Source organism: Nilaparvata lugens, chromosome 7, assembly GCF_014356525.2.
Source record: "Nilaparvata lugens isolate BPH chromosome 7, ASM1435652v1, whole genome shotgun sequence".
NCBI lineage: Eukaryota > Metazoa > Arthropoda > Insecta > Hemiptera > Delphacidae > Nilaparvata > Nilaparvata lugens.
In genome coordinates this window covers 36,465,442-36,484,207 of record NC_052510.1, presented here as the reverse complement: position 1 = coordinate 36,484,207, position 18,766 = coordinate 36,465,442, and the positions used below count along the sequence as shown (strand labels likewise).

At 33.1% G+C, this 18,766-nt stretch overlaps 1 protein-coding gene across 5 annotated transcripts in view; it reads right to left on the bottom strand.

Annotated features, from left to right (window-relative positions):
* The window catches only part of LOC111062944 (tyrosine-protein phosphatase non-receptor type 21), a 127,665-nt gene that overhangs the window by 67,784 nt on the left and 41,115 nt on the right, over nucleotides 1-18,766 (bottom strand). For all 5 annotated transcript variants that reach the window (XM_039432645.1, XM_039432644.1, XM_039432646.1 and 2 more), the window contains 3 exons: nucleotides 9,030-9,127; nucleotides 8,688-8,758; nucleotides 1,301-1,459 (listed from right to left, as the gene is read on the bottom strand). In XM_039432645.1, coding sequence (XP_039288579.1) covers nucleotides 1,301-1,459; nucleotides 8,688-8,758; nucleotides 9,030-9,127 — 328 coding nt within the window. The remainder of the gene's footprint in view (nucleotides 1-1,300; nucleotides 1,460-8,687; nucleotides 8,759-9,029; nucleotides 9,128-18,766) is intronic.

The following is an 18,766-nucleotide window of genomic DNA, read 5'->3' as shown; positions in this document are numbered from 1 at the left end:
AGCTTACAAAAAAATGCACAATAAATAAATAAATAAATAAATAAAAGAATCAAGCTTTCCGATGGCAGTTAAATTTTCGAAGTAAGTTGTTTATGCTCAACTCAACTGCACCGATTAGAATTCAACTGAATACAGTAACATGATATTCAGATTCTGCGTAATGTTTTCTCATTACATAAATATTCATATATTTGAATATGACTTTTCAAAATAAAGTTGGATAGGCATAACAAGAACATTGATCAGAACAAACGACTATGAATGTTCAATTTCAATTGAACAATAAGAAAAATAATTAAATACTATTACAAAATATAATATTTAAATTCTCTAACTTGAACAGAGCATCAATAAGTAGAATAAAATTGTATTTTGAAAATTAGTAATAACAAAACGATAATCAAGAATATTTTTTACGATTCTAGAAAAACTCATTCGAGTTTTCTAGACGATTCATCTCACTAAGGTGAATACAATATTCCTATACAGTAAAGTATGCTAAAAATAGAATATTCGTGGCATTTAAACAGAGAATGATTGAAAGGAGATAAAGAGCAACTAGAAATATATATACGTGGAGATTATGATCAAGTCCTGACTATTGGCAAAATGGAAAATTATATCAATCACAAATAACAAAACTCAGTATCTTATTAATACTAGTTCAAAACTAGAGACAAACATTATTTTATTAAATTACGCCATTATGTGCATGTCTTGTGTGTCTTTTACAAGCCATTCTATGAAAACAACCTGGAAGTGAAAAAAGTATTAGCCTTGAAAAGTGGTATCGAGGATGAAGACAAGTTGTCAATTGAATTTTCTTGTATCCTAATATGCTGATTTGATAGATTCAATATTTCAACGAATATAACTTATCATTAATTATCAAAATGATTAGGAGAGAAAAAAATAAGATCAACCTTCAGCTACTTTTTATAAAATGACAAGTCCGAAAAATGGTTAGGTCTTCACTATTACAAAATTTTGAGTCCAGAAATATTCATACAACCCAGATTTTCAAATTGAGATGATTTTAATACCAAACCAAATTTTAATTTCCCACTCAATCATCACTAAATTGAAAAATATTGACTTATTTAATTAGTAGAACTAGAATGGAAAAGCAAACTCTCTTCCTCAAGGACATACCAAACCAAATTTAAATTTTCCACTCAACCAACACTAAATTGAAAAATATGGACTTATTTAAGGAAATGTAGAACTAGAATGACAAACAACAAACTCTGCTCCAAAAGCACATGTGAAATATTGAATAGATGAATATTGAGTAAGAGACCTTAGCAAGGAAGGTTTCGTGTCCATAGCCATCAAGCTGCTGAGCGGCGAGTATGTAGTACTCTTCGGCGGTGCCCTGCGCTAGTCCAGCCAGGCCAGCGTGCTGAAGTATGGCCGCCTCCGTCAGGCTCTCCAATCGGCCTCCTTCTTCCGTCAAATGCTTAACAAATCAGACACCACCAACTTTATCATATGTACAACGAAACAATACAATCATATTGTTGCTTACTTTCCAAGGTTCATTTAGCCATACAAACATAGCCATTACAAACATGAACTAGGTCTATCTAAATTCGGAAGAGAAGTAGTTTTGGATTAATTCTGTTGATTCTCTCTCAATCATTGTTTTGATTTTCTGCATGTGTAAATGAGATAAATAAATATCACTGCAACAAATTACGTACGATTAAAATGGAAAGTTAACTGCTCAATGAATGCAGGTTGTATTTTTTCTTTTAAATGTGTTTACTGGGTGAAAAAGAAATATCAAGTCAATATTCAGTTGACACAATTTAGAAGATGTACTGCTTAAAGAAGCTAATTGTTCTAACAAGTTAGTTGAAGTTTGTGACAATACAATAATGAATTTCATCTTCATTATCAAGAACCGAAGTCGGCTCATATATGATTGCTGAATAGGCTATCGCCTTTTTAATTATGAATTATTATTTGCAAACAAGTTTTAAAAAAATGTTGGGAATAGTATAAAACAACTGGAGTGATGACAATAGTTGAAGCTATTACAGGAGCAGCTCATCATAGTTACTGGCTGATCCCAACTGAAATCATGTCACCTCGCCTGAATTGAGTTTTGCATACGGTAATCAGAAATGCTTATCCTAAAAATCTGCATCCAAGAGCATAATAACATATTCATTGATTGAGTCTAGCTCTATTTATTCATTTTTTTAATTCAAATTTAAAGTAGCCTAAATAAACTATACAAATTCGTTGTATACGATGTTTCATATTAAATGTAATATCCAGTAATAATTGCTTAACCAAATTAAACTATAATTCTAATATAAAGCTGAACTGGCCCTATTAACTGACAGTGGAAGAGACAAGTTTTACCGCTTTTGGAGATTTTTCTGTTTTTCTCTTTTCGCTTTTCAGCTATTTCCTTGCTGTATTCGAAATAAGTCACCTTATTAGGACAAAATTGGATTTATTCAACGCAGGGAAAGTCCTCTTTTCTGCGTCGAATAAGTCCCATTTCGGCTTAATCATGTGACTGAAGTTACTAAATACAAGGTTTATTAACATCTATTTTGCCTCGAATTAGTCTAATTTTGTAAAAATCGAGTGAATCATTAAGGAAATACACAGAGAAAGATTTTGATCTGTGTCAGTGCTTAAAAAAAGAAACTCTCGATAACTTCTAATCTGGATGTATAAGGAATTCAGTGAGAATACATGTTGAATATTGTATCAATCACTATAGGTTCAGTAAAGAAAGATAACGGAGCTAAAACAGAAATCATATTTTCTGCCATAGAAAATATAAATATGAATAAAATATGGTATTCTTCTCATTTGAATCTATAATCTTAAATTTATTTATAAATACACCACTTTCAGTTCAGATTAAATGTGATTCAAGTATTTGTATTCATAGAATTATTTTTACTCATGAATCATCATGAATATAAGAGATCATAAAATTTATGGTCTCTCAAAAATAGTGAGAAGAAAATATCAACTCAAAACAATAAAAAGAAATCAGTTCAACTTTAATAGGTTCAAAACCGTTCATCTGATAAAAAAAAATGTTTTTAGTATAGCACCTGAAGCTTTAGACCTTGCATAAAATTTTCTCAGGTTTATTTAAAACTGTAGTTAAAATGTTTTGTTAGTATGTTTTAAGTATTCGCTATATATTTTAAGGGTGGGGACTCTCCCCCCCGTGGGGCGGTAACCCCCCCCCCGTAAGCCATAACCGGAAAATAAAAAAAAATAACGGAATCGTATTTTACATATTATTTGAAGAAAAAAACTTCCTTACGACTTTTCCTGAAAATGCTTTCCCTTGGAGTTACAGCGGTTTGAAAATTTGAATTTTCACCCCTCAAATCCACGGTTTTCCCTTAATAAATCGAAAAGTACACGTCAGAAAATGAAGTTTAATGGCTTAAAAGAAAGCTAATTGAAACTGGAAAAAAATCAGCTTTTTTTCGGCTATTGGGAAAATAGTTACAGTTCATCAAAGATGGCGCTGTCACTGACAACTCTCATTTTTCACTCTTTACCCCCAATTTTCTCAGAAATGGCAATTTGTACACAAAAAATTGTAAGGACCTTTTTTTTAAATATTTAAATTTGCTTCAATTTGAGACCAGTTAGAGGTCTCTAACATTCTTCAAAGGAAAGTTATGACCAAAAAAATAAATTTTTTTTTTTTTGGCCGGAAGAAAATGGCCTGTGGAAAGCGAGGGAAATTTCCGAACTGAAAATCCAAATAGCAGGTGCTTAAACATATAATTTCACATACTCACACAATTTTGATGTACTTGCTAAGTACACTTTTTGATCCAGACAATTTTATGTAATTCGAAACGTGCATTTTTTCAACGAATGTTACAGTTTTCCAGAGAGAATAAGAGTGGGAAATGTATTCAGTATACAATAAAATTACACATATGTTTGCCGCCATTTCCACGAGTTTTCCGAAACTTTTTTTCCCCGTGTAGGACCTGCGTATCTTATAACATGGCCATTTTTAGCCCTAAATTAAATTTTAACTGCTCCAATTTTGTCCATAAATTTTAAGCTGAGAAGTCTTGTATTGAAAAACAAAAATACTAACGACAAGTAATTTTTTTATAAATAAAGGAAGATATATGGTTTTAGCCTACTATGGTACACAGTTTCAGTCCATCAATGATTTCAGGTGCCATTCTTATATAACTGGTGTTATAAGAAATACTATCAGAGGAAGCTTGAAACTAGAATCTTTAATACCAACTGAAGATGCTTGCTTACAAAATTTTAAGCGAACATATTTACAGGTTCAAACGTGGTTAGGACAGAATCTAGACCCTACCCAATGGGGTTGGGAAATGAAAAACTCTTTACTGCTTCCAATTCCAATGGAAAAAGCTGCAGCTCCTGATGAACTACTGAGAACTTTATTTTGCAATTGTGAGACAGGATGTGGATCCAGATGCGGGTGTAGAAAGGGAGGTGTACACTGTTCACCAGCTTGCTTAAAATGCAGAGAATTTGGTTGTACAAACAATCCACAACCAATCCTCAACAACAACGCTGACATTCTAGAACAACAATTAGCAACTACTATGGGAGAGGATAATACTGTTTGAATATTTTAAATAATGTAACTTTTTAAACAATTTAAAAAAATTGTAAAAATATTTTATTTATTAATAAAGTGTACTTTGGTTTCATTAATTATTGTTTCAAATTATTTTTTATATCGTTACCCTTTAAATTAAAAAAAAAATTTCATGAAAATCGAATGCAATTTAGCACTTTTGCCCTTAAGGGTTGCCCTTCGACCCATAAAATTGCAGGGAAAATTAAATTTATAAAATTTGTGTTCTAATTCTTTAAGTTGCTTCCCATTAAAACAACATACAAAAAATTTTTATGATAATTTAACGCTACATACACATTTTGCCCTTAAGGGCTGCCCTTTGGGTTTTGATGGAATATATAAGTTTCAAACATTTCAATTCATTTTTTAAATCGCTGCCCTTTTAAACACACGCAGTAAAAATTTTATTGAAATATAACGAAAGTTACCAAATGTTGCCCATAAATGTGCCCTTTTTAACCCTTACGTTGGGCTCATTTTGTATCTCACATTGGTATTTAACTAATTTTTAATATTTCAAAAAAATTTGGGCCTTTAATTAATTATTTTCGCATTTTTTTCGAAATTTTATAACTTTTTTTTATTTTACCCATTTTTACCCCTTTTTTAACCCTTAAAGGGTTAAATTCAATTTTCCCCGCCCTGAAAACTTATAGCGTTTTTTCTACACATCCTAACGAACAATTTGAGCTATTAAAGATTAAAATCGAGGCTGTGGTTTTTTTTTGTTTCACTTTTCGATATTTACGGTTTCAGGTGCTATACTATTTGGAAATATGACGTATAATGATTAGAGATGTATAAAAGTCCTATGGTAGAAGATAGATTTGAAGTCATAGTTTACATTCCTATAGCTGTCGCTTTCTCAACAAATTTTCATTTAATTTTTCGTCACGGAGAGAGGGAACAGAGAACTGTTGATGGTCTTAATTTCAACATATTGGAGACCCATTAGTAGTGTTAGTTAATAGAATAAACGTGCTTGAAAGCAATTACAAGCAAGACAAACATGATAATATTGTGTTCATAGAAGGTTTACAAGTACATTACATTTTACAGGCAGAAATCCTTGAACTTATTCATGCTTAGACTGAAAACATCATATAAATATTACGCCCGTACCTATTACTTGATAGAAGGGAAAATAAATGATTCAATAAAACTAACTAGGTTCACTAGGTTGTAAGATAAATGTGTTATTTTTCAAGTAATAGTGATAGAAGAATGAAAAAAGCAAATTATTAAGAAAGTACAAATTCTGAGCATAACTCGAAAAGAAATTTGAACACGATACACGTTGATCAAGTTTGGTATTGAATTAGTTATTCTCTAGAGGAGCTAATACATTGGCCCATATGAATAAAACCAGAGCAAATGCTCATGAGCAAGAGCATGGAGCATAAGGTTTTACTCATGAGCAAAAGGTAGAAGCAAAAGCATTTGCTCATTTTTATATGAATAAGCTTTACCTTATACTCTTACCTTATGCTCCTGAACTCTGGAGCAAATGCTCACGTATTTTAACGATTTTTCATCAGCTGATTCGCTTTTGTAGCCTTACTTTGTTTTTATAGCTCACGGAAGTGCTAAATATGCAAGTATGGGCACAGCTTGTGTTTGCGTCGTCTGCTCTGTTTTCTATTTATGAATAGAGTTTTAGGTTAGTTGAGTTTAGAATTTTGAAATAATAGCGTGAAAAAATATCATCTCTATAATAATCTTCAGCATATTCTTATAATATCAATAGCCTTCATATAATCGTCTACACTCTCATCATCTTAAATGCCTATTTCCTATTTTGATCTTTATATCAGGTAAGTTATCTTTGTATTTATTCTTTTGTAGGGATAATGGTAATATATATCATAATAAGTCTACCAAAGATGCAGTCATCCACTTGAATAAAATAATTTTTGAAAACTTCAATAGCAATAGAAAAACTATTGCAGTATTCATGGATCTATCAAAGGCTTTTGATACCATACCTCACAATATACTATTAAACAAATTAGATAGGACTGGAATTAGAGGCGTAGCAAATGATTTATTTGCCTCATACTTAACTGAACGTAAACAATACCTACATCTACATGGACAAACTAATATTAAATATTCATCAGGTCTCGGCTTGCCTCAAGGTTCGGTGTTATCACCAATTCTGTTTCTGTTGTATGTGAATGACCTACTCAAAATAAACCTACAAGATTGCACTACTCTGTCTTTTGCAGATGATACTGTTTTGATCTTCAGTTGCAAAAGCTGGGAAGAAACCTTCAATATAGCAAATAGAAACCTAATTACAGTTAAAAAATGGCTGCAAGACCATATATTGACTTTAAATGCTGATAAAACTAAGTACACCACTTTTTCACCCAATATAACTGGACAACCAGCAACTGATTTAAGTCTTACAATAGAAACAGCAAATAATCGCAATGAAAACACTACAGATAATACAGAAGTTCATAATAAAACATTAGAAAGGGTGCAAACAATTAAATATCTGGGTATACTATTAGATCAAAATATTAAATGGAACAAGCACATTGATTATTTATGCTCAAAGCTGAAATACCTCATTTACATTTTTTACAAATAAATAAAATAAAAAACATAGACATAATACGAAAAATTTACTTTGCATAAGCTCAATCACTATTTCAATACATTATTGAAGTATGGGGAGGTGCATATGACACGCATTTAAAACAGTTATTTATCCTACAAAAACATATTATAAGAGCAGCATTAGGAAGGCCACGACTCTATCCTAGTAGGGAAATATTTCTTGAATTCAAGGTTCCGACAATAAGACAGAATTATATGAAAAACGTTATACTCCATATCAATAAAAATAAAACTAATTTTGCTACACACATTTCACCCCATAATACACGTCCTAACAACAGATTTAACACAGAACTCATCAAGCTAACCATATGCAGGCATCAATTTCAATATTATTGTAACTACATTATAAACAAAATTCCAAATGACTTTATAGATAAAAAATCACACGCGATTCAATTAATTAAAAGTATAGAATATTGGATTGACCAAAATGTATTCTTTAAACTAGTGGTATAAAGTATAATGTTGTATACAAATAATTGTTACTAAAAACAGTGAGCAATGGGCATGTATACTCTTGAACCAGGCTTGAAATTGTCCCAAGTCTCATTACAGGAACTTCTTTTTATTGTATCAGTTCATTTGTTTTTCTTTGAGAAAGTTTCACTGTTATGATGGCCTCAAGATGTCACAGTGATTAATTAGATTAAAATTTTCATCATACTATACTATGTATAGTATTCTGTAGTATTTTTTTTGCTGTGAGCCTGTACGTTTTTTTGTATAATAGGTATAGCTTCGTTAGCATTATTAATTTTTTTTGTAATTTCTTCGTTAGCATCATGAATTGTATATTAATTCATATACTGACCTGAATTGATAGAGAATAAATAAACTGCGACTCACTGCCAACACACAAGGAATCTTATGTTGGCAGTGCCAAGTATTACAGTCATGTTATTGATGCACTTAAGTTACAATCAATGTTATTTATATTGTATTGTAAAAATATGTATTTGTAATTTTTGGCAATAAAATCAATTCAATTCAATATATCATGGTTGAATAAAAAGAGTTTTATAGTTCTTAACTATTGGTTATGATCGTATCTGGTATAGTTTCCTCTTCCTCATACGAATTAGTTGAGCCAGTTTACTATGAGTAAAAGGTGATAAGCTGCTTTAGACTAGACTCACCTTTTTTGAAGCATTTGCTTCAAAAGTTGAGCAAATTCTCTAGTTCATTCATACAATTTTGAGCAACAGCTTTTACTTTTGAGCAAATGTTCAAACTATTTTTTATGAGCATGAGCAAAAGGTTTTGCTCATAGAAAATGAAGCAAATGCTCCATATTTTTGAAGTATAAGCAAATGCTCAACTTTATTCATATGGCCCATTGATGATACCTATATAGTTGTATTATTCTGAATAAAAATAATTTGGATTGAGTTTAATATATTTCAAGCCAGAATTTTTATCCTACCTTTGGAAACAAAGCAAAATCTCTCAGGTACTTTGCGGTATGCCTCTCCAAGTCATGGTTGCCAAACTCAGCTGAAACAGACATCAACAAAATAAGATGGAACTCATAATTAAGGAAAAGGGAGAATTTAAATAGCAAAAAGGAAAAAGAGCCAATTATTAACTAGTCAAATAGCACAAAATTGTGATTTTGTTTTTGATGATAAAATATGAGCAAACAATCTGAGCAGATCAGTTACAAGTTTTTGAGAATGAATGTTCAATAGAAACATTTAAAAATTCAGATTTCAAGACAAACTGATCTCGTCGACAAGATTTTCAAGAGAAAAAATGCAGTACCTACCTTGCATACTGTAGCTAGCCAAAAGAACAGCTTGTTTGGCATCACAACTGATTCTTCCTTCAATAACATCATTTTTCAACTGCAAGAAGTAATGGTACCTGAAAAACAATATGATATAAAATGTTATGCCATGATTTAATAAATAGAAACACAACATTTAAAGAAAAATTATTGATGAATGAAAATGTTAATAGGCTATACTTTTATCGCTTCTACACACGCTGATTCAATTCTGATCTCCGTAAGTTGATATTATTTGATTCCATGCAATGAATTCTATTGAATTCCAGTCTTAACTTCAATTGACTTCTTTCAGGGAGTACAATTTCATCTCCGTGAATTTACGTGATTTAATAGAACCAATGCAATTTATTTGTATATATCTTGATAAATAGCCTGATGGTACAAAGTACATTTTTAAATATATTATACAATGACGTGAGTAATTGCAAACAAATTCTATTCAGGCTAGTTTTCAAAGAAAAAAAAAATATGTTGACTTTCAAAAATTCGCGGATGGATGAACATGCTAATATATCAACAGGGTACATCCGATAAGCAGTTTCACTTACTTGCTGACGTTTCGCCATTATCTCAAATGACATCCTCGCAGCGCAGTTTTAGCTACACTGATCCCTATGTGTGTTTGGAAGTTCTTCTACGTGGTCGAAGGGAGTACCTCATCCCCTCTCCTTCTTCCACGTGTTCGGCCTGGCGCTGCTGGGTGAATGGAATTCCCGGAGAAGTGTCTGGCTTTTGTGCTGTGTTGAGAATGATTTTCCAAAGGGAAGAGATATTTGTACTGTCACCCCTTTTGTTAAGGCTCCCTTGTTTCTATATTTCTAGGGCCTCTCGCACAATCCTAACCCGAAAATCTTGAATGTTGGCTATTTGTTTTGAATTCTTAAAATTTATTTTGTGACCTGTGTTGTTTTCATGGTTGTAAAGAGCTGAAGTGGATTGTTTGTTTTTATATTCAATTTGTGTTCCTCTAAGTCAGTGTAGATAAAACTGCGCTCCGAGGATGTCATTTGAGATAATGGCGAAACGTCAGCAAGTAAGTGAAACTGCTTATCGGATGTACCCGGTTGATAGATATATTAGCACGTTCATCCATCCGCGAATTTTTAAAAGTGAACATATTACATCTCTACGGGGAGATAGTTTTCAATCAGTGTAAAGTGTTCGAAAAATTCCAGTCGAAAAGGACAACGTTGTTGTGTGATTTGGATTTTCTGTGTAAGTGTCGCGACAGTGATGTGCTTCCCAACTTTACTAAACTATCTTATCATACTAATAATTTCAAAACAAATAGTATTCTTAAGAAAGCCAGTAAAGCGTAACTCATTGAAAATATTCAACGTGTTAGGAAACAACTCAGTACTCTAGAGTCAAAATTAATTACCATTCACTACACCCTCAGTAACTCACTACACCCCCTCATTTGGCAACGTCTTGAACAATTAGTTAATTTCCGTACTGAAACAGACAGAACCCTTAAAACCAACAAACTATATAAGAAATTTGCTAACCTTCAGATCAAGGACAATAAGACCAGGAGAGTGACAACCGAAAACACTAGTAGGAGAGTTGTACACAATCTTTCAAGCCACAAATTATCTGAAGTTGAAGAAAATGTTCTGAAAAAAGCTTTTAATTTTGCAATCACCCCCAAAAACTTACCACATGAAGAAATAATATCCACTATTGATCAAAGTCTTAAAGAATTCGAACACATTGAAGCAGAAGAGATCAGACAAGAAATCTTTCATATTTTGAAAAAATCAAATCCCCCAAGTCCAATTTACCGAAAGAAGAAATAACAGCCTTGAAAACCCTTTCTAGAAATCCCTTCATAGTAATCTTACCAGCTGACAAAGGGAATTCTACAGTAGTTATGGACAGAATAGTAACCTCATTCAACCAGTTATAGAAGAATCACAATCATATGTGAAAAACTCCTATGATTTTATCAATCAAATCAAAGACATAACCCTAAATTTGGGAGATATACTAGCAAGTTTAGACAGCATTTCCATGTACCCCAACATCCCTGTTGATGAAGCCCTAATCATCATGAATCAAAATGTACACTTTTCTAAATCAATTATTGACCTGAAAAGCCACTGCCTGAAAATTACATATTTCACTCACAATAACCAATACTACAGACAAATTGAAGGAGCCCAAATTGGTCACGACCGTTAGAATGTTCAAATCTGCACAGCTTCACTTCCTGGTTGATTGACAAAGGGGGCCCAGCCCCCGAAAATTCTCTTTTAAATGTGAGTTTTTAAGTGTTTTAAATCTATCCGTGTCATGTGTATCCTGTTTATATTTATATTATATATATATATATATATATATATATATATATATATAATATATATATATATATATATATATATATTATATATATATATATAATATATATATAATATTACATTTGAGTGTTTCGCGGATGGATATATTATATGTAAAAGAATTAACCGGGTACATCCGTTTGTTTTGACTTACTTGAGTCTGACGTTTCGTCGCCATCGCAGACGACATCTTCTGAGGGTGGCGTCGAAATCCACACTGAGTCCTAGGTATTCTTTCGGGGTCGAAGAGCATACCTCCTACCCCCTCCCTCCACTTGCTTGTGCTGGCGCTGTTGGGTGAGTGAAATTCCAGGAATGTTGTCTTGTTTTGGTGACAATGGTGCTGTAGCGGGTTTCATTGTACCAGGTACTGGGCGTTTGGTATTCAAAATTAACTTCCATAAGGGAGACACGTTGAGGCTGTCGTCTCTTTTATTTAGAGAGCCTTGCTTTTCGATTTCCAACGCCTCTCTCACAATCCTGACTTGAAAATTTCGAATGCTGGCTATCTGTTTGGAATTCACGAAATTTATTGAATGACCAGTATTTTTCACATGGTTATATAGGGCTGAGGTTGATTGTTGATTTTTTATGCTTAATTTATGTTCATCTATTCTAGCAGAGATTCTCCTATTTGTTTGGCCTACATATTGCTTGTCACAGTTCAGGCAGGGGATACTGTAGATTCCTTGGTTTTCTAGCTCCAGTCTGTTGATGGGTTTTTTTAAGATTTGGGAAATGAGTAGATGGGGTTTGAATAATGGTTTGATTTTGTGGGTTTTTAATACTCTTCCAATTCTGTCTGTGGTGCCCTTGATGTATGGGAGGAGTACTGTTTTTTCAAAATATTCTTCTTTTTCTTGTTGATTCCCTTTTTTAAGTGGAGACAGATTATTTACTATTGATTTTTGAATGATTGTAGTTGGGTAGCCATTGGATTTTAGAATGTTAGTCACTGTCTTTATTTCTTCTTCTCCTTTTTTCATTGGTGAGATGAAGAGATCTGAAGATTAAGCTGTTTATAACTGAGGAGGATTGAGCCGGGTGGTGATGTGATTGGAAATGTAAGTACCTGTTAGTGTGGGTGGGCTTTCTGTATACTGAATAGTTCAAACTTCCATCGGTTTGTCTCATCAATAGAACGTCTAAAAAGGTAAAGATGACTCTTTTTCTATTTCTAGTGTGAATTGGATTTTAGGGTGTATTTCATTTAGCTGCTGTAGAAATTCCAATAGTTTTTCTTCACCATGAGGCCAAATTATGAAAATATCATCAACATATCTTTTCCAGATGCTCGGTTTGAAAAAAGCTTTGTTCAAGGCTTCTTCTTCAAAATGTGTCATGAAAAGGTTTGCTATGGCTGGAGAGAGAGATGATCCCATTGGTGCTCCTTCAATTTGCCTGTAATATTGATTTTTGTGTATGAAATATGTGTTTTTCAAGCAGTGGCTAGTCAACTCTACTGTTGATCTAGAGAAGTGTTTGTTCTGTTTCATGATGGAGAGGGCTTCGTCGACTGGGATGTTGGGGTATAGAGAGATAACGTCCAAGCTGGCTAGTATATCCCCCGAGTTGAGAGTTATATTTTCCACCTGGCTGATAAAATCGTATGAATTCTTCACATAGGATTGGGATTTTTCTATTATGGGCTGGATAAGGCCGGCTAAGTATCTTTCTAATTTTTGAGTGGGAGAGTTAATTGCACTGTCTCCACTTAAAAAAGGGAATCAACAAGAAAAAGAAGAATATTTTGAAAAAACAGTACTCCTCCCATACATCAAGGGCACCACAGACAGAATTGGAAGAGTATTAAAAACCCACAAAATCAAACCATTATTCAAACCCCATCTACTCATTTCCCAAATCTTAAAAAAACCCATCAACAGACTGGAGCTAGAAAACCAAGGAATCTACAGTATCCCCTGCCTGAACTGTGACAAGCAATATGTAGGCCAAACAAATAGGAGAATCTCTGCTAGAATAGATGAACATAAATTAAGCATAAAAAATCAACAATCAACTTCAGCCCTATATAACCATGTGAAAAATACTGGTCATTCAATAAATTTCGTGAATTCCAAACAGATAGCCAGCATTCGAAATTTTCAAGTCAGGATTGTGAGAGAGGCGTTGGAAATCGAAAAGCAAGGCTCTCTAAATAAAAGAGACGACAGCCTCAACGTGTCTCCCTTATGGAAGTTAATTTTGAATACCAAACGCCCAGTACCTGGTACAATGAAACCCGCTACAGCACCATTGTCACCAAAACAAGACAACATTCCTGGAATTTCACTCACCCAACAGCGCCAGCACAAGCAAGTGGAGGGAGGGGGTAGGAGGTATGCTCTTCGACCCCGAAAGAATACCTAGGACTCAGTGTGGATTTCGACGCCACCCTCAGAAGATGTCGTCTGCGATGGCGACGAAACGTCAGACTCAAGTAAGTCAAAACAAACGGATGTACCCGGTTAATTCTTTTACATATATATATAATATATATATATATATATATATATATAATATATATATATATATATATATATATACAGGGTGATTCATAATTATGGTAAAATAATTTAATACGTGATAGTAGAGGTGAAAATAAAAGAAAAAATGTTCTTATAAACATATATCCATAAACGCTTCATTAGCGAGATATACAGGGTGAAAGATTTCACCCGGAATTCATTTCCTCTGGTGAAATACACCGAAGCTGAATTGTTTGGGGACTAGTTTTTGAAAAACGTATGGTGGATTCATATGGAAAAATATCTGAAAAATTGAATAAAACTAGTCTGGAAGCTGTAGTGTGAGTAGTTTTTGAGAAAAAAGTTAAAATATGCAAGAAATCTACATAGAAAAACACAGACTTCTACGTTTGATGCCCAATAACTTTCTTTAATAACCAGTAAACATATAATTTTTTGAAATAACAATTGTAGAGAATTTAATTCTGTAAAGAATGATGTAAGCTGTGTAAACTAAATTTAAATAATAGTTGAATAAAATGTATTCTTATGTAGTACATTACACCACAAAAATTTGCTGTTTTATGAGAAGAGAACTAATAGCTCATAGGTTGTAGCTGATTGCAAATAAAATATTCGGTTTTTTATGAAAAGTTTGATTTCTATATGAAAGTAACATATTATCTAAATGACATTAGACTTATACCAAAAGACTAAAGATGATGATCAAAGTGACCTCCGTTGTTCTTAATGCATATGTTCAGACGTCTTCTCATCGATTGTCGGACCCGTTCAAATATTCCAGGAGTCTGCTTTGATTATCATTCCTATTCCGTTCAAAATTCTTAATCGGAGTTCTTCAATTGTATCAATCGGAGTATTGTATACTAAGGTTTTCAAGTGTCCACAAAGATAAAAATCCAAAGGATTCAAGTGTGGTGACCTAGCTGGCATGGTACTGGCCCACCACGGCCTATTCATTGATTTGGAAACCTGTGATTCAGGTGTTCGTGTTCAAGAACAGCAACACTGAAGTGTGCTGGAGCTCCATCATGCATAAACCAAATGTATTGGCGCAACGGAAGAGGTACATCTTCAAGTAAGATAAATAGCTCCTCCCTCAAAAAGTTTAAGTAGATTATGCCATCAAGCCTGGGAGAAAGCTCGAACAGAAGTAGATGATCTCCTATGATTCCTGCCCAAATGTTTACTGAAAACTGATGTTGTGGACGATTAGGATTGATGGCATGAGGATTGTCAGCTGCCCAAATATGTTGGTTGTGGACGTTAATGATAGCAGTTCTTGTAAAGTGTGCCTTGTCGGTAAATGAAACGGTTGTTTAAAAGTTTGGGTTAACAAGTTTTTCTAAAAACCATCGGCAAATACCAGCACGGGGAATACAGTCTCGTGGCAATAGAGTATGAACTTTCTGGAGGTGGTATGGATGTAACTGTTGCTCTTTTAGGATCCTCAAACTAATAGATTGATTGACATTAAACTGCACTGATTATTCTCTCGTGCTCTTCTCTGGATCTTCATAAATTTCATTAAGAACTTGTTCCTTTAACTCAACAGTCCAAGTGGATCGGGGTCTGCCTGCATAAATGTGCTCTTTGGACATCAAAGAACCTGTTTCAGACAGACGTTAATGAATAGTGGCAAAAAACCTCGAACTTGGACATACTCGGTTAGAAAAGTTTTCTTGATACAAACGTCTTGCTTCAGTTCTATTAATGTGTCCCATCCCATACATTAAATGCACGTCAGCTAATTCGGAGTATGAATAATGTCTAAAGTTACCTGCCGTTTTTAAAAAAGTTAACACTCAACACAAAAAAGCAAAGTGAAATGGTTACAAATAACTGGTTAATATATTAAACAAAAAACACAGCGCGGTTACAGTAGGCCTAACTTACAGTTTGTTGTTTTGTTCAACAGTGAGCTAAAATATTTCTGAAAATAATTTTCAGCTGATAATTTCTTTTGAATAATTTCTTATTTAAACAAAATAGATCAGCTTTTTGGAACAGCTGTTATTCAAATCCATGTTTTATTTGCAATCAGCTACAACCTATGAGTTATTAGTTCTCTCCTCATAGAACAGCAAATTTTTGTGGTGTAATGTACTACATTAGAATACATTTATTCAACTTTTATTTGAATTTAGTCTACACAGCTTACATAATTCTTTTCAGAATTAAATTCTCTACAATTTTTATTTCAAAAAAAATTTGTTTACTGGTCATTAAAGAAAGTTATTGGGCATCAAACGTAGAAGTCTGTGTTTTTCTAAGTAGATTTATTGCATATTTTAACTTTTTTCTCAAAAACTACTCATACTACAGCTTCCAGACTATATATACAGGGTGTCCCAGATAAGGTGTAAACCCCGGCTACCATAGATTCTACATGCAAATTGCAACAAAAAATGTTCAGTAAAATTTTCTCCTATCGACCTTCGATTTCAAGATATATCGATTTTTCGATATTTTTCAAGTAGGCATACTTCCAGTCATTAAATCGTCAATATCTCAAGAACCATTGGTCTTAAGTGAATTTTAAAGACATCGTTGAAAAGAGGACAAAATTTCACATTGATTTAAGGTATAAAACATGCCAAAGTCGATTATTGAGTGGTATTTTTTAGCGGTCAAAGTTGAAAAAGAGTGATTTTTGAAAACTTCAGACACAATTTTTCTCGATTTTTTTTCCAGGGTACGAAATAATTTTTATAGCGCCAAAACTTCCTTTTTTGATTATCTTTCGAATGAGACCAAATACAGGTGTCTAGCTCAAATCCTCGAATCAGAATTTCAGTTTAAATTCTATTTTTTAATTAAAAACGAGACTTATCTTGTTTGAGTGTGAATAATTTGTCTACAATTTGATAGCTTTGTGTCGAGTGATTGAGGGCGTAAAAATACTTTCTCTATAGGAAATTTGGCTGAGAAATTCAATGAAACTGGTTAGAAGTTCGTATCTGCAATTGTTATTGAGATACAAGTTGAAAAAATTTTAAAGTCGAGTTAAAATCTAAACTTTTCAAACAGTTTTTTCTTGATTTTTTTTCACGGTAACAATATTTTTCCAATAATGAAAATACTTTGGCATTTTATAAACTATCGAATGAGTATAAATTTTTCAGGAAAATTTCAAAACTAGAGTTTTGAAAAATGAAAATTTTCAAGAAGAGAAGAAAATCCTCGTTCCAGCATTCGGCGGGTGGCTGGAATACTAGATGCTTCGAAGACTACAATACATAGAGTACTGAAAAAAAATAATCTAAGGCCGTTTCATGACACTCCAGTACAGGACTTGAGTAATGCTGATTTTGAAGCGAGAATAAGATTTTGTGACTGGATCCTTGCTGAACGTATTCCGGAAATGTTATGGTCGGATGAAAGCTCATTCACAAGAAGTGGTGCAGTGAATTTTCATAATATGCATATGTGGTCAGTTGAAAATCCGCATACACCACGACCACATCGTTTCCAGAAACAATTCTTAGTGAATGTTTGGGCTGGTATTGTTGGCGAGTATGTCATTGAACCTCATTTTTTTCCAAGAAGGTTAAAATCAGAAATTTTCCATAACTTTCTTATGAATGAGCTTCACGAGCTGCTCGAAGACGTGCCTCTTGATTTGAGGCAGAATATGTGGCTGCAACTGGATAGCTGCCCGTCCCATTTTGGAAGAAATGTACGGGGATGGTTGGATAATAATTTCCCTGGGCGGTGGATTGGCAGAGGTGGACCAGTGAGTTGGCCACCGCGATTACCCGACCTCACACCTATGGATTATTACTTTTGGGGAGTAATAAAGAACAAAGTCTATTGTGAACCTGTGAATAGTGGAGAGGAGTTGATACAAGGAATCCAATTAGCATTCGATGACGTCAGAACGAGGCCCAACAAAGTCAGACGAGCAAGTGGGAGTATCTTGCAACGTAGTAGAAGGTGCAGAGAGAATAATGGAGGATATTTTGAATTTCGTTGAATACAGTATATCAATTTTATTTAATCAATGGACAATGATTATTCATATGGACTATATCCACAATACTTCCAATTGATGTTAATGATTCATGATAATTTTATAATAAAATTTTTAAAAAACTAACTAATTTATTTTTAACCTTCTAATATTCAATGTAGGCCTATGTTTAGGCTGGGACAGATGATAAGAGTTATTGAGAGCACAAAACAGGTAAGCCAATCATTAGGCCACAGAGAATACTACATGACATGATAATTATTATATTCAGGTATTTTTAATGGAAAATAAATGGATTTAATTTTATGCATTATAGTGGATAGAAAATATTCATTAGAGGATGAACTTTGTCACAGACTTAACACATTTTTTACCTGGGAATCACCAAGAAAGCTGTTTCTGAGGTGCTCTTCTTGAAAATTTTCATTTTTTAACACTCTAGTTTTGAAATTTTCCTGGAAAATTTATACTCATTCGATAGTTTATAAAATTTTATTAAGTGAAGGAAACATAACCTTTTTTCTGGACTATTTTAATGAATCAAAATTCGGGGGAGGAACAGTTTTGGGCTGTGCCTGTTGATCCTCCCCAAATTATTTTAAATAATAATTTTGTATCATTGAATCAATAAAATAATAATAATAATAATAATAAAATGGCAAAGTTTTTTCATTATTGGAAAAATATTGTTACCGTGAAAAAAAATCAAGAAAAAACTGTTTGAAAAGTTTAGATTTTAACTTGACTTTGAACTTTTTTCAACTTGTATCTCAATAACAATTGCAGATACGAAATTCTAACCAGTTTCATTGAATTTCTTAGCCAAATTTCCTATAGAGAAAGTATTTTCACGCCCTCAATCACTCGACACAAAGCTATCAAATTGTAGACAATTATTCACACTCAAACAAG